This window comes from Piliocolobus tephrosceles, chromosome 15 (genome assembly GCF_002776525.5).
Source record: "Piliocolobus tephrosceles isolate RC106 chromosome 15, ASM277652v3, whole genome shotgun sequence".
Classification (NCBI taxonomy): Eukaryota; Metazoa; Chordata; class Mammalia; order Primates; family Cercopithecidae; genus Piliocolobus; species Piliocolobus tephrosceles.
This window is the reverse complement of record NC_045448.1, coordinates 92,189,694-92,214,095: the sequence shown is the minus strand read 5'-3', so window position 1 is coordinate 92,214,095 and position 24,402 is coordinate 92,189,694. Positions and strand designations below refer to the sequence as shown.

Here is a 24,402-nt window from a genome sequence, read left to right as displayed (position 1 = left end):
GTGAGCCTAGATCGTGCCACCGCACTCCAGCCTGGGCGACTGAGCAAGACTCCGTCTCAAAAAAAAAAAAAAAAAAAAACTGGAATAGGCTGGGCATGGTGGCTCACATCTATAATCCCAGCACTCTGGGAGACCAAGATGGGAGGGCTGCTTAAGCCCAGGAGCTTGAAACCAGCCCAGGCAAGACAGTGAGACCCAGTTCTACAAAAAATAAAAAAATTAGCCAGGCACAGTGGTGTACACCTGTAGTCCCAGCTACTTGGGAGGCTGAGACAGGAAGATCCCTTGAGCCGAAAAGTTTGAGGCAGCAGTGAGCTATGATCACACCACTGTACTCCAGCCTGGGCAATAAAATGAGACACCATCTCTTAAAAAACAAACAAACAAAAAGCACAACTAGAAAAAGAGTAAATTATATCCTCCAAAAAGCAAAAGGAAGAGAATAATAAAGTGCATAAATAAAATAAGCTGAAAAGAAAAATAGAGAAAATCAACAAAACCAAAAGCTAATTTTTTGAAACGATTGATAAAATTGATAAATGTGTAGTCAATCTGTCCAAGCAAAATAGAGAGAAAATATAAATTAGCCAGGCATGGTGGCTCACGCCTGTAATCCCAGCACTTTGGGAGGCCAAGGGGTGGGGGGTGGATCACCTGAAGTCAAGAGTTCGAGACCAGCCTGACCAATGTGGAGAAACCCCATCTCTACTAAAAATACAAAATTAGCCCAGCATGGTGGCACATGCCTGTAATCCCAGCTACTTGGGAGACTGAGGCAAGAGAATTGCTTGAACCCAGGAGGCGGAGGTTGCGGTGAGCCGAGATCGCACCATTGCACTCCAGCCTGGGCAACAAGAGCAAAACTCTACCAAAAAAAAAAAATATATATATATATATATATAAATTCATGATCAGAAATGAAAGAGAAGACATCATTACAGAACCTACAGACATTAAAAGGAAAATAAAGGAATATTACAAAAATTTTTGCCCATAAATTAGACAACTTATATGAAACAATTTGTTAAAAGGCATAGACACCTAAAGCTCCTTCAAGAAGAAACACGTAATCAAAAAAGATACAATTAAGTTACCTTATTATATGTTTGATTTGTAGTAAGATACTACTTTCTAGGGTAATGTTCAAAGCACTTGTTAGGTACTGATTGAACTCCTTAAAGAACATTTCATTTCCTTCTTCATACTTCCCGTAGTTCTTTGAGTACTCTTTTTGAATGCAGTGATTGGTCAAATGGCAGGTTTTGTCTTGGAAATTATCAACATGATACGGTTCTGAAGCAGTCCGAAGCACACCCTCTCTATAGAGGTAGATATTATACTGATGATCCACCAAGACCCAGCTTCTGCAATTCAACAAAAACATGGCTTTACTCAAGTCATCCAAAGTTTCTGCATATTATATACATCAGTCCCCACGTCTTGACTTCTTTTAGGGGGTAGGTGAGGAGTGGGAGGCAACTAGGGAAGGAGGACGTTTCTAAAACTATAAGAGGCATATTATGATTTAGCTAAGATAGTGAGTTATCACTACAGTGAGGCAAACAAAACATTTTACCATAAATAACAAGGAGACTTTGATCAAAAGATAAATAAAGCATTTTGAAGAGATTCAGATGGGTTGTTTTTGTTTTTTGGTTTTTTTGAGACGGAGTTTTGCTTTTGTTGCCCAGGATGGATTGCAATGGTGTGATCTTGGCTCACTGCAACCTCCGCCTTCCAGGTTCAAGCAATTCTCCTGCCTCAGCCTCCTGAGTAGCTGGGATTACATACAGGTGCATGCCACTACGCCCAGCTAATTTTTGTGTTTTTTTGTAGAGACAGGGTTTCACCATGTTAGCCAGGCTGGTCTCGAAATACTGACATCAGGTGATCCATCTGCCTTGGCCTCTCAAAGTGCTGGACAGGCATAAGCCACTGCACCCAGCCCTAGATGGGGTGGATTTTAAGGTTCACATATGAAACCTCCATTCGTCATGTCTCCTCTTCTAGTAATCTTAATAGCGTTCCTCCTGAAGATGATTTGACATAGGGTTGATGTTCAAGAAGCGACAAATCATTATAAAGCAATCAAGGAGACAGAGTCCTTGGCAAGGAGCTGACAGCAAGACTAAGGGTAAGCTGAAGAGGCAGGGCTGTTTAGCTTTAGAATGCACCACACAACCTCTTTCTCCATGCCAAGCCCTTTGCTCAGAAACGTACAATCCCCTGAGGTGTGGTCATAAAATCCACAGAGTGGGACACAAATAATGAAGTGAGGAGAAATTATGTGGCAAGGTTGCACAACCTGTTGTGTCTGAATTACGTGTTCCATGTATATCTCTCAGTTTATTCCATAAGCAAGATCATACATTTATATTCATTTCTTTGAATCCACAAGTCATTTTCATAGAAAAGATTTTTTTTCTTTTTGACACAGCAGTCTCGCTCTGTTGCCCAGGCTGGAGTGCAATGGCACAATCTCAGCTCACTGCAACCTCCCCTCCCGGGTTCAAATGATTCTCCTTCCTCAGCCTCCCGAGTAGCTGGGATTACAGGTGCCTGTCACCACGCCCAGCTAATTTTTGTACTTTTACTAGAGATGGGGTTTCACCATGTTGGCCAGGCTGGTCTCGAACTCCTGACCTCAGGTGATCTGCCCACCTTGGACTCCCAAAGTGCTGAGATTACAGGCGTGAGCCACTGTGCCTGGCCAGAAAAGAATATTTTTTTGAAAAGAAAATCCATAATTGTAGTAACATTTCCTAGATGGAAAAAAAAAGAAAGACAAATAGAAAATTAGGTACAGAAGCGCAGTTCCGCTCAGCTGCGCTCAATTTTGGTAACATATTAAACATGGTCAAACTCTTCCTCATATTCCATGTCCCTCTCCCCACCGTATACCATGGCAGTTTTTTCAGATGAAAAAAAACAAAAGCTATGGACATGAATGCATTACCGAATGTCAAACTTGCGATGACCTGGCTCAAGCAGCAGAGGGTGCTCAAGATATTTCTGGATCACGTGCACTTGGCCCTGGTTGTCTATGAAATCGAGAAGCTCTGAAGCCTCTGAGGAGATGAGGATGCCTTCACCTAACAGGGAAAAAGCAAAAGAGAAACCAGTCCAATTCAAACCAAGAGCTCTCTATAAAGCCAGAAAGGAAATACGAAAACCCCACAAGAGGCTTTCAACGTCCTGCTCACCTTTTACCTTCCCTTCCTTACTCCAGTCTCCCACATGCTCCCTTCTCCCGTCAAGAGTACCCAGGATTATCCTACCAACTCTTTCTCCATGTGGGTCGTCAACACTATCTTGGCTGCCTATGACCACGAAACCTCAGTTTTACAGAAATTCAAAGTGTCTAAGCACTTAAAATAAATACTATTGTACTACTGGTCACTGGTTACCACAACAAAGACTACAAAGACAATACCTCGGCCCTTCCTTCACTATATCTCATAGAACTACCAGGAAGGTTAAGGCATAAAGATGCATGTTCAAGTAGGTTCCTTGTAGCGTTGTAATAGAAAAAAACTGGATACATTGGAATTGTCCATTAACATTAAATAATTGATATATCTTTTTTAGTAGCTTGAAGTATAATTCATTACCAAAAAATTTTTATCCTTTGAAAGTGTACAATTCAATGGCTTTTAGTATATTCAAGAGTTTTAAACCATTACTACAGTTTTTTTGTTGTTACTGTTTGTTTTGAGATGGAGTCTCACTCTGTCGCCCAGGCTGGAGTGCAGTGGCGCAATCTCAGCTCACTGTAACCTCCGCCTCCCGGGTTCAAGCAATTCTCCTGCCTCAGCCTCCCGAGTAGCTGGGATTACAGGCGTGTACCACCAGGCTTGGCTAATTTTTGTATTTTAAGTACAGACAGGGTTTCACCATGTTGGCCAGGATGGTCTCGGTCTTCTGACCTCGTGATCTGCCCGCCTTGGTCTCCCAAAGTGCTGGGATTACAGGTGTGAGCCACCATGCCCGGCCTACTACAGTTTAATTTTAGAACGGTTTCACCACTTCCCAAAATAAAAACCCTGTACCTATTAGCAGTCACTCACTACTCCCTCCTCACCCCAGCTTCTGACAACCACTAATCTACTTTCTGTATCTCTGGATGTCTCACCTGGACATTGCATATAAATGGAATCACACAGTATGTGGCCTTTCGTGTCTAATTTCACTTAGCACAAAGTTTTCAAGGTTCACCCCCATTGTAGTGTGGATTAGTAGCATGTTCACTTCTTTCTTTGGCTGAAGAGTCATTTTTGTTCATTCAGTCATCAACTGATGGACGTTTGCATTGTTTCCATTCTTGTCTGCCTCTTGTGAGTAATGCTGCTATAAGATCTGCATACAAATTGTTGTGAACATATATTTTCAATTCTCAGGAATACTAGGTATGCAGGTGTGCGCCACCACATTGGCTATTTTTTGTATTTTTTTGTAGAGATGGGGTCTTACTGTTTGCTCTTTTTCTAATTGGATTGTGTGTCTGTTTTTGTTTACTGTAAAGTTTTTTTTTTTTTTTTTGAGACGGAGTCTCGCTCTGTCGCCCAGGCTGGAGTGCAGTGGCCGGATCTCAGCTCACTGCAAGCTCCGCCTCCCGGGTTCATGCTATTCTCCTGCCTCAGCCTCCCGAGTAGCTGGGACTACAGGCGCCCGCCACCTCGCCCGGCTAGTTCTTTGTATTTTTTTAGTAGAGACCGAGTTTCACCAGGTTAGCCAGGATGGTCTCGATCTCCTGACCTCGTGATCTGCCCGCCTCGGCCTCCCAAAGTGCTGGGATTACAGGCTTGAGCCACCGCGCCCGGCCTACTGTTAAGTTTTGAAAGTTATTTATATATTCTAGATCTGAGTCCCTTGTCATATGCATGACTTAAAAATCCTTTCATCCAGTTTGTAGCTCATCTTTTTATCCTCTAATGAGGTGTTTCACAGAGCGGAAGTTTTATTTTGATGAGATTCAATGTATCAATTTTTACTTTATGGATTATACTTTTGGAGTCAAGCTCAAGAACTCTTTGCCAAGCCCTATCTCCTTTTTTCTGAAAAATTATTAAGTCCATGATCGATTTTAAGTTAGTTTTTGTATGAGGTGTGAGGCTTATGTTGATGTTCATTTTTCTGCCTGTTGATAACCACCTTATCTAGTACAATTTGTTGAAAAATGTATCCTTCCTCTATTGAATAGCTTTTGCACCTTTTTCAAATATCAGATGGGCATATATGCTTTGGTCTATTTCTGAGTTATCTATTCTCTTCCACGGATTTATGTTTCTTCTGTTTTTGAGACAGAGTGTTGCTCTGTTGCATAGAGGTGTGATCTCAGCTCACTACAACCTCTGCCCCCTGGGTTCAAGCAATTCTCATGCCTCAGCCTCCCAAGTAGCTGAGAGCACAGGCCTGCGCCACCACACCTGGCTAATTTTTTGTATTTTTAGTAGAGATGGGGTTTCACCATGTTAGCCAGCCTTGTCTCAAACTCCTGACCTCAGGTGATTTACCTGCCTCGGCCTCCCAAAGTGCTGGGATTGTAGCCGTGAGCCACCACGCCTGGCCCCACTGATTTATGTTTCTATTTTTCCATGAATGCTATAGTGTATTGAGTACTGTAGCTCTAAAAAATGTCTTAATATCAGTTAGCATGTTTACTTATACTTTATTCTTCAAGATGTTTAAGCTATTCTAGGGCTTGTGCCTTTCCATATGAATTTTTATTATTTGTTTATTTATTGAGATGGAGTCTGCTCTTGTCACCCAGGCTGGGCCCAAGCAATTCTTCTGCCTCAGCCTCCTAAATAGCTGGGGATTACAGGCGCTGGCCACCATGCCTGGCTAATTTTTGTATTTTTAGTAGAGACACGGCTTCACCATGTTGGCCAGGCTGGTCTTGAACTCCTGACCTCCAGTGATCCGCCCGCCTCGGCCTCTCAAAGTGCTGGGATTATAGGCGTGAGCCACCATGTCCGACGCCTCCATGTAAATTTTTTATTTTTATTTTTATTTTTATTTTTATTTTTTTGATTTGGAGTCTTGCTCTGTTGCCCAGGCTAGAGTGCAGTGGTGTGATCTCGGCTCACTGCAACCTCCGCCTCCTGGGTTCACGCCATTCTCCTGCCTCAGCCTCCCAAGTAGCTGAGACCACAGGCGCCCGCCACCACGCCCGGCTTATTTTTTGTATTTTTAGTAGAGACGGGGTTTCACCATGTTAGCCAGGATGGTCTCGATCTCCTGACCTCATGATCCACCCACCTTGGCCTCCCAAAGTGCTGGGATTACAGGCATGAGTCACCATGTCTCGCACCTCCATGTAAATTTTTTTTTTTTTAATACTTTTAAGTTCTAGGGTACATGTGCACAACGTACAGGTTTGTTACATATGTATACATGTGCCATGTTGGTGTGCTGCACCCATTAACTCGTCATTTACATTAGGTATATCTCCTAATGCTATCCCTCTCCCTCTCCTCACCCCATGGCAGGCCCCGGTGTGTGATGTTCCCCCTCCTGTGTCCAAGTGATCTCATTGTTCAATTCCCACCTATGAGTGCTGCTATAAAGACACATGCACGCATATGTTTATTACGGCTCTATTCACAATAGCAAAGACTTGGAACTTCCATGTAAATTTTAAAAGAAGCTCCATGTCTACACAAAAAGCTTGCTGAGATTTTAAGAAGAATTACATACACCTATAGACCAGTTTGGGGTGAACTGACATCTTTACTATACTATCCTGCAATCCATGAACACAGTATGTCAGTCCATTTCTTTAGGTCCTCTTTGGCTTCCTTCATAATCATTTTACTATTTTTAGCATACAGAGCCTATACCTGTCGGTTAAATTTATACCTAAGCATCATATTTTCTCTGGGGTGACTATAAGTAGTATTGTGTTTTTTTGTTTGTCTGTTTTTAAGATGGAGTTTTTGCTTTCTTGATCAAGCTGGAGTGCAATGGTGCGATCTCAGCTCACTGCAACCTCTGCCTCCTGGGTTCAAGTGATTCTCCTGCCTCAGCCTCTTGAGTAACTGTGATTACAGGCAACCGCCACCAAGCCCGGCTAATTTGTGTATTTTTATAGAGACAGGGTTTCACCAAGTTGGCCAGACTGGTCTCGAACTCCTGACCTCAGGTGATCCGCCTGCCTCAGCCTCTCAAAGTGCTGGGATTACAGGTGTGAGCCACCGTGCCCGTTTAAGTAGTATTGTGCTTTTAACTTTGGTTTCCACATGTTCACTGTTGGCCTATAAAAATGCAGTTAAGTTTTGTGTGCTGCTCTCATACCCTGTAACATTGCTGAACTCCCACTTTAGTGAGTTGTCATTATTTATTTTAACCATTTTAATAAAAGTGTAGTGACAGCTCGTTGTGGTTTCAATTTGCTAGAATATTCTAATCTATGCTTCAGATGTGTAGCTTTCTACTTGGGTCTCATGCTTTCAGTATAAGTGAATTCAATTCAGTTCATTAATTCAATGATTCACCTTTCCCAAACGTTAACGCCCTTTTCAACTACCTTGTTCCCGTCTCTTGTTCTACCATCTGGTTAGCTTCTTGAACAAGAAACTGCAAATCAACCTGGAAAAGCTCCCTTCTTCTCGTTCCCTACACACAACTCATGTTTCATCTCCCTTAGGAATCAGGCTCAGATTTTTTGATACACCAGTATCAAAAATTATAAAATAAATTTGAATTGGGCCGGGCGCGGTGGCTCAAGCCTGTAATCCCAGCACTTTGGGAGGCCGAGACGGGCGGATCACGAGGTCAGGAGATCGAGACCATCCTGGCTAACATGGTGAAACCCCGTCTCTACTAAAAAATACAAAAAACTAGCCGGCGAGGTGGCGGGCGCCTGTAGTCCCAGCTACTCGGGAGGCTGAGGCAGGAGAATGGCATAAACCCGGGAGGCGGAGCTTGTGGTGAGCTGAGATCCAGCCACTGCACTCCAGCCTGGGTGACAGAGCGAGACTCCATCTCAAAAAAAAAAAAAAAAAAAAGAAAGAAAAGCCTTCCCTGATGAGCCAGCATCTGAGGTGAGAGAAACAAAACAAACTATGTAAGTACATTCTAGGAACAGAGACAAATTTGGAATATTTGAGAGATACTAGGCAGTCTTTGTGTCTACAGTCCAGAGAGCAAAGCTGAGGATAGAAGGAGATGAGATCAGAGATATGGGCAAATGTCAAATGCTGCAGGCTACCATTAGGAATCTGGAGTTCATTCTAATTGCATTAGGAAGCCAGCTGGTAAGTTTCAAGCAGGAAATAACATGATTACATTTATGTTTTGAAAACATAATTGTCCGGAAGGAGAACTGGTTGAGAGTAGGCCCTGCAGTTACACACACTAAAGAGAACGGGGGCTTTGATTTAGAGGGGAAGCAGTGGAAATGGCAAGAAAAAGTCTATTCAGAATGTATTTTGAAGGCAGAGCTAGCAAGAATTGCTAATGCATTAGGAGTAGATTGTAAAGAATAGAGTAGTCAAGGACGAATCCTAGGTTTTAAGCTTCAGAGACTGAGTGAATAGTGGGATCATATACTAAGTGGAAAGCGTGAAGGAGGAGCAGGTTAGCAGGTTGGCATGGGCAAAGTTGGTAAGGAAATAAAAAGTTCTGTACCACATGTATTCGGTTTGAAATGCCTTTTAGAGACGGTGAGGGTATCAATGGATCTAGAGCTTAAAGGAAAAGACCTATACTAGAGATAAACATTTAGAAGGCATCAGTACATAGATAGGTATTTATAACTATGTAACTAGACACGGTCTCTACCTTCAACGATTCAGATTAAACTAGGGTCGTTCATCTAAATACATCATAATAGGAACAACTCACCAGGAATAAAGGAGGGGACAGCAGTGCCAACTCACCTTTGGCACCAGCTGATGACTTTGCAATCCAAACGTTGCCCTCTCCGTCCTCCTTCTTTCTGTTATAAGAAGCGAGAAAGAATTCTCTTTCATCTGTCCTTGAGTTACTGATTGGTGGCTGAATTCCATTCTGTGCTGGAGCAACTGGGGTCTTGAGATTGGTTGGATAAATCACATATGACTCAGGGAACCATGTGCAGGACTCAGCCAGTTCAGGGCTTGTCTTGATTAGCCTGGCAGATGACAGAAGAGGGTCAGCCTCCCTTCTTAGTGTACTTTATCACTCCCTTCAGAAAGGCCACTGCTTTCCCCCAGAGATCTTTCAGGAGGCAAAGTGTGACTCAGTCTTCTAACACTTCTGTTTGCTCTTAGTCTCCCTGGACAAAGCTCAAATGCATTACTGGGGAGCACACAGCTGTTAGATGCAACTTTAAAGGCATACCCCAGTTAATTCAAAAGGCTTAATGTCCAACACTTTCGCCCTTTTTAAAATGCATCTCTAAGGAAGCTTAACTGGACATAATCCTGAGCCAATACCTTTTCAACAAATATGTTGTTGAGCCAGACCCTTACTAAAAAATGAAATGGGGAAGAGAGGAAAATTTAAGTAGCAAAAAGACTATCCTGGCCCAACTCTATAGGAGAAAAGGTTATGTAGGAATCTCAATTAGAAGACTTTTTAAAGCCCTTCTTTTCTTGCTTTTAGCTCAGGCTGGCTTCGGTGACAGAATAAAAAAGGTATCTTTCTAACAGAACACAGGACACCAGTGGTCACAGTGAAATATACCTCCTGCTCCCCAAATACCATAACACCACAGAAGATAAAGTCAGGCAAGGCACTTAGCACACAGGGGCTTCCCACTGCATCCACTCTGCAATCAGACCCCCGGAGCTAGAGACACTGGTATCACATTTCACAAATGAGGAACTGGGTCACAGAGAAGCAAATTTCCTAAGATCATAAAGGTAGTGAGGACCAGCCAGCATGCAAGCCCCGAACTCCCAAGTCTTTCTTTTTCTTTCTTTTTTTTTTTTTTTTAACAGCTCAAGCTACTACAAAACCCCCAAGTCTTAACTGGAAACCTGCTCTTACTCCCCAGGAATCAGAGACAGGGAAGAACCTGCCCACAGACATGCACTGGCCTTCCCTGAGCTGTGCTCCCTCTTCTGTTTAGAACAGAACTGTTAATGCCAAGTCCATGTTAAGATTCACCTACAAAACCCAGTCTGTGAACGAATGGTGGAAATAATGACATTTTAGATAGAGATTAAAAATAAATGTATTTTAAAGCGAAAGGGAAAGAACTGAAAAGCTACTTGAACTTCAAGGAACAAAATAAACATATTTTTAACTCACTGAAAGTTCAACTCCGTATCTGCATTGTCCCATGCAGTGGGCAGTAGTCAGCCACATATGGCCACTGAGCATTTGAAATGTGGTCAATGTGACTCAGGAACTGAATTTAAAGTTTAATTTGTTTTTAATTTGAGACGGAGTCTCACTCTGTCGCCCAGGCTGGAGTGCAGTGGTACAATCCTGGCACACTGCAACCTCCACCTCCCGGGTTCAAGCAATTCTCCCACCTCAGCCTCCCGAGTAGCTGGGATTACAGGCGCCTGCCACCATGCCCAGCTAATATTTATATTTTTAATAGAGACAGGGCTTCACCATGTTGGCCAAGCTGGTCTCAAACTCCTGACCTCAGGTAATCCACCAGCCTCGGTCTCCCAAAGTGCTGAGATTACAGGCATGAGCCACCATGCCAGGCCTAAAGTTTAATTTGCCTTTAATTTAAAAATGGATGCATTATAAAATATTTTTCCATTAAGCACAACTTTATTGATATGGTGAGATAACACTTCACTTTATTGTTGCATTGCAGCATGCACGTCAGGGCCATGTGTCATTTCTAGTATCACACACAAACACATCGCTATTCTATTCAGGGACAATAGATTGATTCAGTTCAAGTGATTTATTTCTGTGCACTGATGAAACATTATGATATGTTTATTACGCAGACAGCATGAGTTACAGTGCTAGCTACGTACACCACAATTGGTAACTTAGGTGAAACAGAATTTCTTCCTAGTTAAAAAAACATTTGGACAAATTTTTAAATTTAAAACAAAGGCATACTACTGACATGGAACTGGGTAGGGACACAGAAGCTAGAACTATGACAAGGGCAGTAAGAGATTAAAAAAAAAAAATTAAAGGAGACATGCCACAGATTCACAAGAAATGGTGACTGCAATAGGCTATGGTCAAAGTAAAATGAAAAAACGGTTGTGTAAAGGAGACTTTTTTAGCAAATACATAATAAACTTGGTAAGTATTTTCCTCTCAATGCTCAAAAAAATTAATGAAACTAGTGGCTGAAAGCACAATAGCCAACATATTTTTAAGCAAATGTTTAACAGAGTCTGAGTTTATAATTTTGGGCAACTATAAAATGGCTTGGATTCTTACACAAAAAGAAAACCATTTTAGATGCAAATGTGGTTTTAAAAAAAACTATTTTAAGGAAAAGATTTAAAAATATAATTTACAAAAAACGAACAATCTTCAGCTGAGTCACAATTGCCCACAGACTACAAAACCTTTCTAACAATCAGAGATTGACTCAAAATTTGAAAAAATTAAGTAATTTCTTTAGGTGAACTGTGTGACATAAAAGATGCTGTCCAATTAATTCTTTGGATGTTTTGCCTCAAAGGATTTCCAAATATATGAAAAAATGCTGTCAAATTGCAGCTTAAAAAATATCAAACTCGGCGGGCATGGTGGCTCATGCCTGTAATCTCAGCACTTTGGGAGGCCGAGGTGGGCAGATCACGAAGTCAGGAGATCAAGACCATCCTGGTTAACACGGTGAAACCCTGTCTCTACTAAAAATACAAAAAATTAGCCAGGTGTGGTGGCGGGTGCCTGTAGTCCCGGCTACTCGGGATGCTGAGGCAGGAGAATTGCTTGAACCCAGGAGGTGGAGATTGAGCCGAGATCGCGCCACTGCACTGCAGCCTGGGTAACAGAGAGAGACTCCGTCTAAAACACACACACATAAAAAAAAAAAACCTCATAGTATAGATATTTTAAAATCTTTTACATCTGTCACAGAATTTTACCTACATGCAAAAAATTACTTTCTAACATGACAGATAGGACTTCAGCTAGGTTGTATTAAAATATGGATTTATGGCTAGGTGCAGTGGCTCACTCCTGTAATGCCAGCACTTTGGGAGGCCGAGGCAGGTGGATCACCCGAGCTCAGGAGTTCAAGACCAACCTGGTCAACATAGTAAAACCCCGTCTCTACTAAAAATACAAAAAACTAGCCGAGCGTGGTGGTGGGTGCCTGTAATCCCAGCTACTAGGGAGGCTGAGGCAGGAGAATCGCTTGAACTGGGAGGCGGAGGTTGTAGTGAGCTGAGATCGCACCACTGTACTACAGCCTGGGCGACAGAGTAAAACTCCATCTCAAAAAAAAAAAAAAAGAGGATTTACTAAGATTTTAGTAGACTATTATTTCCTTTACTACTTCATCTTATTGTATAACACATGTTGGAAACATCTGCTTCATGGCATTATGTGTTACATATTGAAAACATTTGTGTTAGGTTTGCTTTCTGTTTGTTTATCTGAGACAGGGTTTTGTTCTGTTGCCCAGGCTGGAGTGCAGTGGCACAATCTCAGCTCACTGTAAATTCTGCCTCCCCGGCTCAATTCTTGTGCCTCAGCCTCCCAAGTAGCTGGGACTACAGGCGTGCACCACCATGCTCAGCTAATTTTTTTTTGTATTTTTGGGAGAGACGGGGTTTCACCTTGTTGGCCAGGCTGGTCTCAAACTCCTGACCTCAAATGATCCACCCGCCTTGGCCTCTCAAAGTGTTGGGATTACAGGCGTGAGTCACCACGCCCGGCCTTGTGTTAGGTTTTCTGAAGCAGACTCTAAGTGTCATGGATACAGTTGTTAAAATGGTTCTGTATATACTCGATGATTCTCCAGTTCATGGAAGCAGAAGATAATGAATTTAATGATACTATGTTCTCTGCCAGTATTCACTGATGGAGAGGGGGAAGGGTTTTTTTAAATAAAGATTTACTTTTCAACTCCAATTCAGATTTTCTTGAAAATAAAAGGAATGTTTGTCAAATCATTATTTTCACTCAGTAATTCATCATGTCAATAATCAAAATAAAAAATGACTGTCATTTGCATTTTCTCATCTATCTACACCCTGCATATAAACAAGCTAAATTTAAAGCTCCAAGGAAGGGAAAAGAAGACCTTATTTACGATCCAGCCAGACAGGTGTGAGAATTTATGTTCCAACTTCATAATATAAGTTGATAATAATGATTTCACATATTTTTATAACACCACTCAGTATGCAAAAAATGTTAATTGTAAAAGCATTATGAAAATTGGCTGCAAAAACTAAAAGTAATCTGAAGAACACTTTGTTGATATTGATAAATTTAGAGTTACTTTTCAATATATTCAATACATCTTTGAATTTGATATTTACAATATTGAACTCACACAAGAGTTGGTGAATTTACTTGGACATTATTTTGAAAATAAGCTTTTACTTCATAGTCAAATCAATTCTTCTAGAAAAGATGAACTGGTTTTGAAAATGTGTGTGCAAGATTAAAGGAAATAGATCTTCTGGCATTCAAAGTTATTGAAAAACTTTTATGTACAACCTGAGTACATAAATCTACTTCTTCAACCATATATTTTTTATGTAATCTAAATTCAGATCAAAGCTTTCCAATGAATATTTACTGTTTGAATTAAGATGTGCTACATATGTAAAATTCACATCAGATTTTGAAGACTCCAAATGAAAAAACAGAACATAATAGCTTTTTATATTAATTACATGTCAAAATAACATTTTGGATTTATTTAAATATAATAAATTATTAATTTAATTGCAGCTGCTTCTTTTCTTTTCTTTTTTGACAAGGAGTCTCACTCTGTCTCCTACGCTGGAGTGCAGTGGCACAATCTCAGCTCACTGCAACCTCCACCTTCAGGTTCAAGCGATTCTCCTGCCTCAGCCTCCCGAGCAGCTGGGATTACAGGTACCCACCACCATGCCCAGCTAATATTTATATTTTTAATAGAGACAGGGCTTCACTATGTTGGCCAAGCTGGTCTCAAACTCCTGACCTCAGGTGATCTGCCCGCCTCAGGCTCCCAAAGTGCTGAGATTACAGGCGTGAACCACCACGCCTGGCTTGCAGCTGTTTCTCTGCGCTTATTTTAATGTGGCTACTAGGCAGTTTATAATTACATATGTGGGTAGCATCCTATTTCTGTTGGACAGTGCTGGTCTGTAAGATGACCTTGATTTGGAAGCCCTCATTTCCTGCACAGAACCAAGACCAGGCTCTGCAGGAAGTCCTTTGCTTTTGTCCCGTTTCCTCATGGGCCCATTTGGGAAGTAATCAGAAATGGAGATTTACTTACATCTATAAAACAGCAATGTTCAGGAAGAGGAAAAGACAGCCTCTGATCTGCACCAGGAGAGGAAAAGCCCCTCAGGGTTTTAAGAGTATGGCCTTGAGGCCTCAATGAAATTTCTGAAACTCCCTGAAGTGACAGGAGGAAGGACTGGGCTGCACAGGGTCCTGCACTGAACCCCACCAAGGCTCTGGGAAGCCTCCTGAGGGTGCACAGTCACAATGGCCAGGGGTCCCATTGTGCAGATTAAAACTGTCCTGGTTTAACAGGAGCTACTATAGCCATGGGCAACCTGGCTGTTCTCTCTGAGCTGCCATTTTGTCCTATATAATGAAGGAGACTTTATTTCTAACTCTCTGAAGCCCTTTCAAGCCATACAAAATCATGGGAGAGAGACAAATGGATAAAGGGAACCATCATATCGCGGAACTACTACAAGCCCCTCACAGGACAACTGAGACAAAGATGGAAGCTGACGAGCATGATGCATAGGTCTGCACAGGTCATGTCACCATTACAAGGTGCTATCACGGATCACACTGCATGCCTCCGAGGGGCAACGAGCAGGTACTGTCACCACCATCCATCCCCATTTTACAGATGAGACACTGAGATTCTGATGCTCTCCAAGGTCACAGGTATTTATCACACTTGGTCACGACTCCAGCCCTAGACTCACTCTGCTTCACTATAACTGTGACATATTCAAATATGGAGACCATTATTTTTTTACAGCATCCTCTGCTTCCTACTTTGTCTTTAGGGGAAAAATCATAGCAGAAAAGGTTTAATAAATATTTAATAAGAATTTCTAAGTGAATAATCTGAACAAACAAGCATGTCCCATTTCTATTTCTGATTCCAGTGTAACAGTCATTTGCAGTCTAAATATAAAACATGTCACAAAATGACTTCAGGAAGCCTCACACTCCTTCAGGAGTGGGATGAATCCTGATAAATCCATCATAGAGAGGAGTGGGTCCATAAGTTACCAAGGCCAATGAGCGAACAAAAAGCAGAAATGTTCCTGTAAGCACCCAATCTCGTAAATATCTAGAGCCCAGAAAAAAATGTTAGTGGGAAAAGAGCATTTTGCATTGAGTCATATCTCCCAGGACCTGGCTACACACACGTTCACCAGCCATCATGGGAAGAATACTGGAGGCCCACGACAGCCCTGATTTTAGTGGCCTGACCCAGTGTTTCCCTACTGAAATAACAATAGCCAATGACAACTATACTAACAGCAATAATAAGGAGTGCTTTCACTTATACAATATGAACAAGACAGGCACCATTCAAGGCCCTTAGCTAAATTAGCTCAATTAATCCTCGGAACAGCCTAAGGTAGTTATTATTATTTCCCCATTTGACAGCCAAGAAAATTAAGGTAGTATCAAATACTCATTATGCACCAGGCCCCTGTGCTATATAAACTTTACATGCATCACCTTATTTAATTCTCATAATAGCCTTACGAGGGAGGCACTGAGGCTTAGAGGGATGAGGAGATCTGCCCAAGCTAGTGAGAGGAAGAGCTGGGGTGAAAACTTACACTTTTGACCCTAGATCTTAATCGTTGTCTAACACTGTCTCCTTCCACTTTGTGATACCGTGGTGATACTTCGCCATAATCCAGCTGCTCAGAGATGGGCAGTGGAGTGGATGTTCTTATACCCTGCCCAGATATCCTTTCTGAGGGACCCGCTGCAGCCATGAGAGATGCATGCTAAGGACTATATACGTCCTTCTCCAAGGACCAGCCCCTGCCCAGAAATGCCTGCAAAGCTAAGCCCTCCATCTCCTCCCACAGCCGATGGCTCACTGATACTGGAGCATAGAGGCCTGGTCCTTGCTCAAAATGTGACGACTCTGAGGTGCCATTCACTCCGGTGCTCCTTGGAGTCAGGAGAGGCAAGACTTCAGCTAAAACCACCTCTTTACTTGGTTCTCCCCATGCCCTGCCCTGTCCTTGCCTCCCGATGGGTGTCTCTTAAGAACCCTACCCCAGGAAAATTACTTACACAGGAGACCCTGAGTCAGGCTCTGCTTCTAGGAGCCCCGCCTTAGAGACAGACAGGCTTTATCAAGCACCATGTTTTGGACTGCAACCAAAGCAGCTTAGAGGACGCTTCTGAACTGATATTTGTTGGCTTTTAAAATAAAAGCATGCTTGTCCTTTAAACAACCCCACATTTTTGCCTAAGTGCTTCATTTAGGTAAAAAATGGAAAACAGCGGTCTTAACACTTACTTCACTAAAGAAGCTTTGCGACACAGTTTGTCAGCGCCCCTGTAGTAATTCACCAACTGTACCAGCCCGGGCTCGTGACCTAGGAAGGAAAGAGGAGGCTCAGAAGGGACACAGGACAGGTGGGGAATGACAGTGTCAGCAGCAGCAAGCAGGAGAGAGGACAGCTGTGTCATGCTCAGCTCTTCTCTCTCTCATCTCAGGATTGGCTGTTATAAAATGGAAAATGGAACAATTTTGTTTCTCTGTCCCCAGGGACCCTCTTTCTCTCCGTATCCCGCTGGCAACCTTCAGTCTCCCCACAATGGATATTATAAAATCAACCTCGTACGCTTGCCAAGACTGCTGCTACCTTTGTTTGTATTTTCTTGTTAGGGTAGAGGGTATTGAGGGTATTTTTCATTTCACCTCTCCCTGACTGCACACTGCATTCCCCTCCAGGCTTAACACATACAGACTTGTCACTGTGTACAGTAAGGCTACTTTAACAGTCATGCTTTCCACATCCGTAACCTGGCTTTCTACACCAAGGAAGGAAGGAGAACCAGAATGATGCTGGTTTCAAGCAAGTCTATCTCTGCAAGCTTCTAGGAGGTGAAGGAAGGTAGTGGAAAGGCCATGTGTATAAGATCAGAAACCCTGAGAGCTTTCTTCTGTGCCTCATTCCACACGGAAACTAATTTTCAACAGCTCTTATTACCTGTGGCCTTTTTTATAAAATTAGAGCAGAAAGGATACAAAGAAAAACAAATTTTTATTAAAAATAAAAAGTGTATTCAGCCGGGCACTGAGGCACATGCCTGTTAATCCTGGCACTCTGGGAGGCTGAGGCGGGTGAATCACCTGAGATCAGGAGTTCAAGACTAGCTTGGCCAACATGGCAAAACCCCGTCTCTACTAAAACCACAAAAAATAGCTGGGCGTGGTGGAGCACACCTGTAATTGCAGCTACTTGGGAGGCTGAGGCATGAGAATCACTTGAACCTGGGAGGCAGAGGTTGCAGTGAGCTGAGATCCCACCACTGCACTCCAGCCTGGGCGACAGAGTGAGACACCATCTCCAAAAAAAAAACAACAATAAAATAAAAAATGTTTTGTTTCAAAATCTTAATAAAACGCATCGTATTTCCAGTAATAAAATCAAAGTAAGACCAAACGAAGGACTTTTCAGTTGAAAATGCCAGAAGTAAGAATAATTTATCTGAGAATGGCATACAGTCAAATCAAAAGTTCCAGGCAGGCATTAGCTGGCTCTCACTGGTTTCCCTGAGCAGACAGACCTGATTCCCACCTGAACTGCCTACCTTCTTATCCACAGGGCACCTGCCTTCCAGAGCCTTTACCTGGCTCTATAAATCTTATCCTTGGCTTTCATGCAGTACACTTTAAGCAAAAGGTAAATATCCCTTAACAGTGATGGCATATAACCAATTTCATTGTAGGATGCTGTTTTCTTTCCCATAAAAACCAAATGTTGGATGGGCACAGTGGCTCACGCCTGTAATCCCAGTACTTTGGGAGGACGGAGTGGGTGGATCACCTGAGGTCAGGAGTTCGAGACCAGCCTCACCAACACGGGGAAACCCTGTCTCTACCAAAAATACAAAAAATTAGCTGGGCATGGTGGTGTGCGCCTGTAATCCCAGTTACTTGGGAGGCTGAGGCAGGAGAATCGCTTGAGCCCAGGACGGGCAGGTTGCAGTGAGCCGAGATCGTGCCACTGCACTCCAGCCTGGGCCACAGGGTAAGACTCTGTCGCAAAAACAAAAAACAAAAAACAAAAAAACACACACACACACAAACACACAGCTCAAACGTTTACTGATCATCTCCTGAATTTGTGGTATCTGTTCAGGATTCAAATTCTGTAGGCTTCTGCTTCTCATTCCCAGGCTTAAGCACCAGGGTAATGCCAGTCACTCCTACCTCTGCCTGGGCGGAGCCATGTTTGTTGTTTTTAACTTTAGGATTCCACCTAAGCTTTCACAGCCAAGCACTGCCAAGAATATAGAGGGAAGTCAGGAAGTCTGGAAAGGGAAGTGGACAATGCAAGGAAGAAATAATTGTTCTCAACTATAAGCAATTCTCCGTCTCCTTTCAGATCATGTATTCTCTTCGCTAGGGTCTTCTGACACCGGTTAACAAAAGGGAGTCTCCAGGCACAGTCTCCATATTCTGAGATTCCTGGGTGTTCAAATGGGTCCTTCCATGGAGTCACCATTCTACATCACAAACTTGTATGCCAATGAAAAGTTGTCCCAGGTACTATCAAAAAAAGTGAGCAACTTTACACTGCAGCTCTTCATTCCTCCAACGATTTCATTTTCACACAGCCCCCCTCGCCCCCCAAAGGCTCTGTCTATGGAAGCTCACCAATGACCAGTCAATTCCAAATGGCCTATAATCAGTTTTTACCCATTCGAATTCTGACCACACCTATTTCCAAAAACTGTTTCCTCTCCTGGACATAGAACACTGCCCTCTCTGGGTTGTCCTCCAAGGTAGAGGTGACTCTTCCTCTGTAACAATTTTCCCCTTGTCTTTGGAATACAATTGGCCCCCACCTCTGGTGAATTCTGGCAAGGAACATGGCTCCCCAGAGAGAAGCTGCAATTCCCAGATGACTGTGCAGAGAGGGAGGCCATGAGACTATGCTCAGGTCAATGGGATGTGAGTTGAACTGATCTGGGCAACTTCTGGATGACATCATTTACAAAGGAGCCGCTAGTCCCCTCCTATCTCCTGCGTTTTCCTACCCGTGGACAAGTGAGTAAGGTGGTGCCCAGCCAGCTTCAACCATGTGGATGAAGGTAATTCCCTCGGGGAGAACAGGGAAGAGAGGGAGGGCGAAACACAGACTCATGTAAGACCTTAATCCAAAGCAGAACTGCGAAAACATGTTATTTGGTGAAACTAAGGAAAGGTTTATAATCAGACACCCCTACAAGCTTCCCTGGGCTAAGGTCTCTTCTGCAACTCCTGCTTTTGGAATTCAGGGGTCTTTTCCAAATCTTCTGACCGTTCCTCCGCCCCTTCGGGTGGCAGAAGCCTCAGGGGTTTCAATACCTACAGCTCCCCCTCCCGCGCCCACGCCAAGCAGGGAGAAATTCTCAGTGAGGAAGAGCTGCAAGATGACTCCAGCCTACGCCGGCCGCCGGCTCTGCGGAGCCGCGCCCCGCGCCGCTCTCGGCGCGGCAGACCGGCCCGATTTGGAGGCGTCGGCCCGGGGGAGCAGCTATACTCTCGCGTCAGGTCCCAGCCCCGGCGGCCGACGTCTCCCGGGCTGTAGGCACCGGTCATTGTCAGGAGGCAGCTGCGGCCCCGAGTGGCCGCACCGCGACTCCGACTCTAAATCCGAGTTAAGAGACAAGAAAGCATTAAAAACGACAGGTTTCGATCTTTCTGAATCCCATTTTTGATATGCCCAAGAAGCGACCAAGGGGAAGATTTATGACCTTTAAAAACAAAAGCGCTGGTTCTAACGGGCCGAGAGACGCGCAGGGCCGCTCCGGGGAGGGCAGGCAGGAATTGGGGAAGGGCTCACCCAGTCTCCCAAAGGGCAGCCGGTTCCTCTCTCCCAACATCAGGTTGAACCTGGGGTTGTCTCGCCGCAGCCTCTTCCAGTGACCGGTGGCGAGAAGCAGCCGGGAGACTTCGGCGTAGACGCTGCTGTTCTCATCGCGCACCACGAAGGTGTACATGGCGAAGGGCCGCGCGCCCGGGCCGCCGGGCAGCCGCCGCAGGGACCAGCTGGCCGAGAAGGCGGCTCAGCGCCGATCCCGCCCGGGCGCCCGCCGCGGCTGCCGTGCCTCTCCGGTGCCAGCGGCGCCGCGCCCGGGCGCCCGCGCGTCTGCCGGAGTGGAAAGCGCCGCTAGTACGCCCGCCCACCCCGGCGCGGCCCCGCCTCTGGCCCGTGATTCCGCGCGGCCCGGCCCCCCCGCGCTCTGGAGGGGCCGGTGGGCCGCGGCGCGCCTTCTTCCTACCCTCCCCGGGGCGGCTGCGGCGGCGCAGGGTTGGGGACCCGCGGCGGTGGGCGCGGCTTTACTGCAGCGCGCGGACTGTGCAGTGGACCCGGAGTCCGGGCCTGGGGCTGTTCCTCCCAAGCTCAGGGTCGCAGCCGGAGGGCGGGGCCGGCGGAAGATCCAGTTTGCAGGTTTCTGTCTGGTTTTTTTTTCTATTGCCAAAGGACCTTTTATGGATAAAACCCAAAAGTTCTAAGGCCCAGTCCTGTGGCCTAGTGAAGAAGCGCTTCCCTTCCTCTTTGCTTAACGACTACGGAGACTCGGAGCGTCGGTTTTGTTTGGGTCGAGTGCTCCTTCCTTCCGCTGAGATCGGGGTGGCGCAAGGCCAAGGGGATGACCTTAGACTCCGCTGGTGGAAGCAGGTCCCGAACTGGCCCCCTGGAGCCCTGGGCTCCGCTCTCTTCCTGCCTTTACCGGCATTCAGCCACTTGCTTTCCCTTCTCCAGACCTCGATTTCCCCTTATGAGCGGCGGAAAGTGACTCTTAAAAGTCCCTTCGGTTCTGATAGCCCACTCTGAAGAACATGTTGCTGCATTTGAGGGACAAAGAGAGGACAATGATCATCAGAGTTCCCACAAGCTTCCTACACTCCCTCATAAATTACCCGCATCAGCCCTGCGCCTTGCATCTTTTACTCTCCTTTACGGAAAGAGCACCCTGGAGCCTCTCCCCTTCCTGTTCCCCGATGCTCACGTTATCTACCCGAGCATATTGTAAAAGCGACCTTCTTCTCCCTCTCATAGTTGCCCAAAGTCCACAGGGCCGCCAGGCACTCGCTCGCTGGTCTTGCGCACGGGCTCCACCTGTAGGCATTTGCTGGCTGTGGAGAGCTTGCTCAGAGCAGAAATGGGACAGACTCAGAGGTTCTGGGTCCTTGCATTTCCTCCAGAGGGATAGAGTTGATGGAGAATGATGCCTTGCGGGGAGGCATGTACCCTAGATGTGTTGCGGTGGTCCTCTGTAGGGTCGAGCTTCAGTTGTCCACAGCTGTAACTTGCTCATCAAGGCATCTTCTGTTGGCTTGCTTCCTTTCCCTGACTCACTACCCCAATCACCTCCCAAAAAACTACAGTACTTGCGCTCAAATTCTTGTTCTAGGAGCCACCTTTTGGGGGAACTCGAGCCAGGACGCTATATTTGCCGCTCGTCACAGCTGATCACCTTGAAAGTGACGTCCACTCCCACCATGCTACATCCGTTCCTCCCACCCACTGACGACTTCTGCGCCACAGGTGGCTTCTCTCTGCCACTCCACAACCGTGGATCTCATTAGGAACACCAGTGACCTTTGAATTTCCAAATTCAGAAGCTACCTTTTTCCTTTTTCTCACTCTTTGTAGTGAGCACCATTTTTGTTTGTTTTCGCTGTAGGTTCTCTAGGGTACTACTTATTCCCCACCCCACTTTTTTTGAGACAGGGTCGTCTCACCATGTTGCCCAGGCTGGCCTCGAACTCCTAAACTCAAGCCGTCCTTCCACCTCAGCTTCCCAAACTGTTGGGATTACAGGCGCAAGCCACTACACCCAGCTATTCCCTTTTCTTTGTAAGATAACTCATCTTCCCTCCTTGGAATCTTGTTTTTTTTTTTTTTTTTTTTTTTTGTATGATAGGGAGCCTTGCAGTGTCGTCCAGGCTGGAGTGCAATGGCGCGATCTCGGCTCACTGCAACTTCCACCTCCGGATTTCAAGCGATTCTCCTGCCTCACCCTCCTAAGTAGCTGGCACAGGCCACCATACTTTTTATATTTTTGTATTTTTAGTAGAGACAGGGTTTCACCATATTGGCCAGGCTGATCTCAAACTCCTGACCTCAAGTGATCTGGCCGCCTTGGTCTCCCAAAGTGCTGGGATTACAGACATGAGCCGCAGCGCCTGACCCCCTTGGAACCCGTTTTTTGTGGCTTTTTGTGGGATTAACAGTGTCTGTTATTGATAAAGGAAATGAATATCTGGGCTTGGTCCAAGAGGATTACTCTCTACCACTTTTGCCACAGCGACTGGTAAAACGTAGGAAAGTCGTCCAAATCAGACCAATCTGATGGAACACTATCTGTGTGGGATAGCTTGCCACTATCTTGCTGTCTTATAGGGGGATAATCTGTTCTGAAAATTCAGCTTTCCCTCCATCCTAGCATTAAGCCCCTAGTATTAAGCATTAAGCTGCTAGCATTAAGCCATGTGGGTATGTGAATATATTCTTGCCAGTAGAATGGAAGCAGGTGATATGTCTCAATTCCTAGCTTAGACCTCAGAATTTGGTTGTACCTTCTTCTTCTGGAGACAGGACGTACAGTCAGCAGCAATATTGGAACAAAGAATGTAAGGACTTTGCCAAAACTGGCTGTATCCTGGGTTATAAAGTAAACTCCAGCAATTTCAAAAGATTGAAATAATTCTAAACACTTTTCTGACAATAGTGGAATTAAGTTGCATGGAGATTAAGTGATATTGTACACTGCTAAATAACCCATAAGTCAGTGAAGAAATCACAACAATATGAGAAAGTATTTTCTTTTCTTTTCTTTTTCTTTTTTTTTTTTTTTTGAGACGGAGTCTCACTCTGTCACCCAGGCTGGAGTGCAGTGGCACGATCTCGGCTCACTGCAAGCTCTGCCTCCCAGGTTCACACCATCCTCCTGCCTCAGCCTCCTGAGTAGCTGGGACTACAGGCACCTGCCACCATGCCTGGCTAATTTTTTTGTGTTTTTAGTAGAGACGGGGTTTCACTGTGGTCTCGATCTCCAGACCTCGTGATCCACCCGTCTCGGCCTCCCAAAGTGCTGTGATTACAGGCATAAGCCCAGTCAAGAAAGTATTTTCTAACTGAATGACAATAAAGATATGGTATATCAAAACTGGTAGGATACAGCTAAAGCTGTTTTTAATATAAATTTACAATTTAAAGCACATAAGTTTTTTAAAAAAGACTGAAAATCAATTATCTAAGCTTCCATCTCATGAAACTAGAAAAAGAATAATAAGTAAAACCCAAAGTAAGTAGAAGAAAATAAATCATAAGGGAAGAAATCAAGGAAGTAGAAAACAAACGTACAATAAAGGAATCAACAAAGGCAAAGGAGGTATATTTAAAAAAATTTAAAATTGTTAAGCATTCAAGACCAACAAATGAAAGAACAATCAAAGTTAAAGTGAAAAAGGTCAGATGCAAGAAGATTTAACAATATTTTTAAACAAATTTTTTAATGAAAAAAGAAACATCACTGGAGATCCTGAAGATATTAAAAACAAGATCCGGCCAGGCACGGTGGCTCATGCCTATAATCCCAGCACTTTGGGAGGCCAAGGCGGGCAGATCACCTGAGGTCAGGAGTTTGAGATCAGCCTGACCAACATGGAGAAACCCCATCTCTACTAAAAATACAAAAAATTAGCCGGGCATGGTGGCACATGTCTGTAATCTCAGCTACTTGGGAGGCTGAGGCAAGAGAATCGCTTGAACCCAGGAGGCGGAGGTTGTGGTGAGCCAAGATCACGTGCCTGCACTCCAACCTGGGCAACAAGAGCGAAACTCTGTCTCAAAAAAAACAAACAACAACAACAAAAATAAGATCCTATAAACAATTTTTGCAAATGAATTTGACATGTGGACAAAATAGACTACTTCCTTGAAAACTCCAGTTTACCAAAAATAACACAGAAATACAAAATCTGAATAATTTCACACCTATTAAAGAGACTGATTCTATTCACAGATAATATATATGTAGAAAATTCTACCAAAAAAAAAAACCCCTAAGGGCTACCCA

At 44.3% G+C, this 24,402-nt stretch overlaps 1 protein-coding gene across 2 annotated transcripts in view; it reads right to left on the bottom strand.

Moving 5' to 3' along the window:
- Window positions 1-20,899, bottom strand: part of TTL (tubulin tyrosine ligase) — a 52,152-nt gene extending 31,253 nt beyond the window's left edge. Inside the window, exons 1-5 of one of the 2 annotated variants that reach the window (XM_031934146.1) lie at window positions 20,157-20,899; window positions 16,616-16,694; window positions 8,883-9,115; window positions 2,957-3,092; window positions 1,095-1,364 (exon numbers count right to left, since the gene is read on the bottom strand). In XM_031934146.1, coding sequence (XP_031790006.1) covers window positions 1,095-1,364; window positions 2,957-3,092; window positions 8,883-9,115; window positions 16,616-16,694; window positions 20,157-20,313 — 875 coding nt within the window. In that variant the 5' untranslated portion in view covers window positions 20,314-20,899. The remainder of the gene's footprint in view (window positions 1-1,094; window positions 1,365-2,956; window positions 3,093-8,882; window positions 9,116-16,615; window positions 16,695-20,156) is intronic. The other variant, XM_023194919.3, reaches the window with a different exon arrangement.
- Window positions 20,900-24,402: the final 3,503 nt, after the last annotated feature.